Here is a 4,821-nt window from a genome sequence, read left to right on the forward strand (position 1 = left end):
TTGTTCATAGATTCCCTAGGAAGTTACATGCTACATTAACTCCAGAACCGTTGCAGATCAGATTAAGCCGGTTCGTAACAACTAGTATCAGAGCCAACAATCCTTGGACCGTCATGGCTACCACAAGATCGAAGGTAGCAAAGCAAATGAGCGAGCAAGGTATGGAGACAGACCACACGACTCTATCAAGATCTTCATTTCGACAGAGCTCACGAGGACGGATGAATGGCTCTTCTAATCTCTCCCAAACCCTAGCTCTCATGGCACAAATGTTGTTGGAGATCAAGGTGATCCTTGTGGACACAAACCAAAGTTGTCCAAGGCGTACACTCATACCAACCGTGGGGAAGGTAATCAAGGCAGCACACTAATAGGAGCAAGCGCAGCCATCGAACTAGATCAAGCCATGGCAACGTGGGTTGAACCTGCACCAAGGGCACCTCCACAACATGATGAAGGACCACTGAGGTATATATCACCATCAAAAGAAACCTTGCTGCCCACGCCGACAGCTAGGAATCCCAAAGCGATCGTCAACCATCACCAATTGCCACCCGAGCTATTGATTGAGATCATTGAAGCTTTGAAAAATATCGAGGATTTGATACCTCGACGGCCTAATCCTTTGGTCATGGGTGCCCATCAAGTTTCTTATCGATCTAAAGGACAACCTCCTTAGCCCATAAGCAATGTGCCAAGGCCTAAACAGATTAGCCCTTGCACGACGCCTAGACTAGACTCGAGCATACATTGGATTGTGGGTGAGTTAAATTAGCCTTGGACTAATTGGTCGAGCACAAATCAACGCGCTGTATTGTGTTACACTTGACCGAGCCATGGCTTCCTCCACAAGTCTTGCGCTCTTGGACTCGGCTCGGATGTTGATGGGAACGATTCAACAAATTTGGAAGGTTTGGAAACCACCATAGACACCTTAAGGATAAGGTGATCGGAAGCGTGGTGGATTGATGCGAATCGGATCAAATCGGATTACATCAAAGGGAGATTGGGCTTAATGGATTAAGTCTAATTATTTTATTTGGTTATTTGGTTTAGTTAGGATTTTATTAATTAGCTAAATCTAACTCTGCACAGTTTCGGGAAAATATTCGCAGAATATTCTACACATATCCAAATAATATCAAACCATTGGATAAGATCACTAACCTCCAGATCTACAACTTTGATGTTCATGACTTCTCCATATTCAAAATCTACCTATGACGAAACGAAAGTTTAATTCGAGAAGATAAGCGACGAAACGAAGGGTTAATCTAAAAAAATAAGGACGGCTAGTTTAGTTAGTTTGTTCGGGTTTTAACTTAGTTGTTGGTTTGTTAGGATTTGTTAGAGTTATTTAATTTAGTTGATGAGTCTCTAAGGTAAGCCTCTATATATATGTGGAGGAAACCCTAATTAGAGTAAGATGATGATGTTATTGGAATTGGCTTTAGCCTTATCTCATTTTTTACTTAACTCTAGCCATTGGTGCCTCTCACACCTCCCTTCTTCCGCCGCCCAAATCTTTGGTTGGCCTCTTCCAGCCTCTAACCACCCTCTTTCACAACAACTTCTTTCCCTTTATACCAAGAACTAAACCTAACATCCATCTAGTCATTGGAGGGCTATCAAGTTAGGATTTAATTGACTTTCGACCACTATTCGGTCGATATCTTGAGATCTAACCGTCTAAATCTTGTGATATTGGATTCGTTAAAAAGTCTCTTCAAGGGCAACATCATAACCAAAATTCAGATTAGATTGTTCACAGATTCCTTTAAAAATTACGTACTATATCGACTCTAGTACCGTTGTGGATCGGATTAGTCCGGTTCGTAACAAAATAACAAAGATACACATAAAAATATATAAAAAAAATTTGTAATGTCATAACGTTGTGCGTGATTATTTATTTTAGTCATAAAATTTGCCATTATAAAAATATTAAAATAGATCATTCAAATTTTATTTTAATATTTTTTTTAGTTTTTTCTAATAAAATGCTCAAATCTTCCAATAATTTTTAAATATACAATACTAAATAGTTTAGCATTTTTATAAAATAAACATTTTGGTATTTTTATCTAAAGATAAAAGTTTGGACTATAGTGTTGCATATCCATTTTAGTATTAAATTTAAGGTAAAGTCTATTTGGATAAATAAAATATAAAAGATGGTTAGTTTGGTAAAACCCTCCTGTGGCGCTATCTGGATTATTCATAATCTCACTTTTTTACATTGGAGAAGAGTTGTATATCCCTACTTGTCTTCTTTAATGCTACATAAACAAAGAAATAAATGATAACTTTATTTCTTATAGTATTGAATGAACCACACTTTTACAGCCTAGAAATACAATAACGTACGTCTAGAAAAATAATTAAAAATGAAACGACTGTATGTTGGTCCCAGCTCCAGTACTTCGTCCGGGCAACAAGACGGGTAGCAAGAGAAATAAATACACAACTACAAATGGTAATTAGCACTTAACAGGGTAGCTCTCTATGCAGCCGGCCCAGGGATTGCAGCGGCCTTTGCTGTCACCACCGTTGACTGCAGGCACGTCCCGGAGCGCCCGCCACACGGCGCTGTTGCACTTGAATCCGGATCCGAACCCAATCTGCCAAACCCGGTCTCCCCGTCCCACTCTTCCCTTTGCCTCGGCATATGCGAGCTCATACCATAGCGAGCTGCTGCTAGTGTTCCCAAACCTGTGTAGGACGCTCTTAGACGGTTCCATGTCCTTGTCTCCGAGCCCCAGGTTCCGCTGGACCTCCTCCAGCACCGCCCTTCCACCGGCGTGCACGCAGAAGTGTTCAAATGCTCGCCGGAAATCTGGGATGTAAGGCCTGACGGACTTCTTCCTCAGCACACGCTTGAGAAACAGAGTCTTGAGGAATTTAAGCTGCTCACCCAGAGGTAGTACCAGTGGCCCCAGGGTGGTAATGTTGGTCTTGAGTGCATTCCCGGCAACTGCCATCAGCTCCCTCGCAAGAGAAACACCGATCGCCCCATTGTCGTCTTCCCGTTGGTACACACACCCATAGCATGAGTCATCGGCACCCTTGTGCGTCCGCACCGCGTGGACTAGTCTATACTTGGCTCGTCCTGCGTCTGCCCGCCGGTTGGACAGGAGGACCGCGGCTCCGCCCATGCGGAAGATGCAATTTGATAGCAGCATGGATCTATCGTTTCCAAAGTACCAATTCAACGTGATATTTTCTGTGCTCAGTACTAGAGCATACGAGTTCGAATTCGCCTGGAGCAGGTCCTTGGCTAGATCGATTGCAATAAGGCCGGCGCTACAACCCATGCCACCAAGGTTGAAGGTCTTCACGTCCTCCCGCATCTTGTAGTGATTAACGATCATGGACGAGAGCGACGGCGTCGGGTTGAATAGGCTGCAGTTAACCACCAGAATGCCGATATCACGGCTCGGGTCGATTGCCGTCGACTCAAACAGTGCGTCCAGACAGCCGAACATGACGGACTCCGCCTCTTTGCGTGCCTCTGACATGCAGAGCTGTGGAGGCCGGGCCTGCACACCAGGTGGGAGGTATGTCTCATCTCCGAGCCCGGACCGTGTAGTTATCTTGGTCTGGAAGTTGAGGGACTCCTTGTTGAAAACCCCAGTGCTCTCAGTCATCTCCAAGAACCCCTGGTTGGAGATCTTATGCTCATCCTCCGGCTTGTAGCACGCAAACTCGACAAGGTAGACCGGGCGTGGCCGCTTGAAGTAGTAGATTGTAAAGAGAAGTACCATGACAAAACAGGAGACCAAGCCGGTGACGAGATCGACGGAGAAACGGGATGGCATGGTTAGTATCAGCTCCAAGCGGAGTACATATGTGGCAGCAAAGAGTATGAGAGGTAGCACCATATAGGCTGTTGGGGTGCTTGTGTAACCCAAGCCGAGTTTCACATACTTGAGATTCACCGACTGTACAAAGTCCGGCAGACGGCGGCGAATTTTTATAACAATAGACGAGTCTTTGAATGCCATCTCGGCAGTGAGACGCTCACGCTCCATCACAGATGGCTCCGTCATCTCCATGTAACTAAGATGATGATAATGAAGAAAATGGAGCTACGATGGATTAAAACTTATAAGAAAGAAAGTGCTTTAAAGAAGATGAGCACAAGAGGTATCTATAGACTACAGGTGGCAAGTGGTACAAGAAACTGTGTGAACGCAAAGACGGTCGGCATCCGCAACTGCAGGAATTTCCTGCAGTGGGGTACTTTGTCAGATCTTGATAGGCTAACAATCTCTGGAAGTAGAGAAATTAAAGGAAAGTTAGATTGCCAAGTATCGTGCTATAGGAAATTCCTACAACCAGGCCTGCAGAAGATCGTGTTACCATGTGGGAATGTGTTTGTGTGGCGTAGAGAGCGAGAGAACATAGTTGATTGGTCAATAGGTAGCTGGGCTGAAAGAGAGCTGTATGCTATGATAGGTGGGGCAGGTCGCCTATTAATGTGAGTAGTTCCGGAGGAAGGGAGGAATCGCTCAACCACCAGCGGACAGGGGAATTAAATAAGTGCCAACGATTTTAGACACATACAGTTAACTGCCTGTCTGTTCCGTAGATGATTTGCTGTTGGCGCTAGAGCAATTTAACTTTGGTCTTATGCCGGTCCATCGGAGCAGTCTCGTTCACGCATTCCCACGTGGAAACATAGCTATCAGCCTTCCAGAACATCTCACTAGTAACTTATGGTCGATTCAACATCCAACAACCCACGTCAAACAGACGGGTAAACAGATAAATCAATCACTAAGCCGATTCGATTTGAGTACAAACAACCCGACCCTAACT

At 44.5% G+C, this 4,821-nt stretch overlaps 1 protein-coding gene across 1 annotated transcript; it reads right to left on the bottom strand.

Moving 5' to 3' along the window:
* Nucleotides 1-2,286: 2,286 nt before the first annotated feature.
* Nucleotides 2,287-4,117, bottom strand: LOC140763623 (3-ketoacyl-CoA synthase 1-like). Its single transcript, XM_073101900.1, has one exon. It carries the CDS (start codon nt 4,053-4,055, stop codon nt 2,481-2,483), a length of 1,575 nt encoding a protein of 524 aa, XP_072958001.1. The 5' UTR covers nt 4,056-4,117; the 3' UTR covers nt 2,287-2,480.
* Between the last annotated feature and the right edge of the window lie 704 nt (nt 4,118-4,821).

This window comes from Typha angustifolia, chromosome 7 (assembly GCF_048772165.1).
Source record: "Typha angustifolia cultivar Huaian chromosome 7, ASM4877216v1, whole genome shotgun sequence".
Lineage (NCBI taxonomy): Eukaryota > Viridiplantae > Streptophyta > Magnoliopsida > Poales > Typhaceae > Typha > Typha angustifolia.

What these genes read in the sequence shown, in the direction of transcription:
- LOC140763623 (XM_073101900.1), bottom strand. Translation starts at nt 4,055, where the DNA reads ATGGAGATGACGGAGCCATCTGTGATGGAGCGTGAGCGTCTCACTGCC.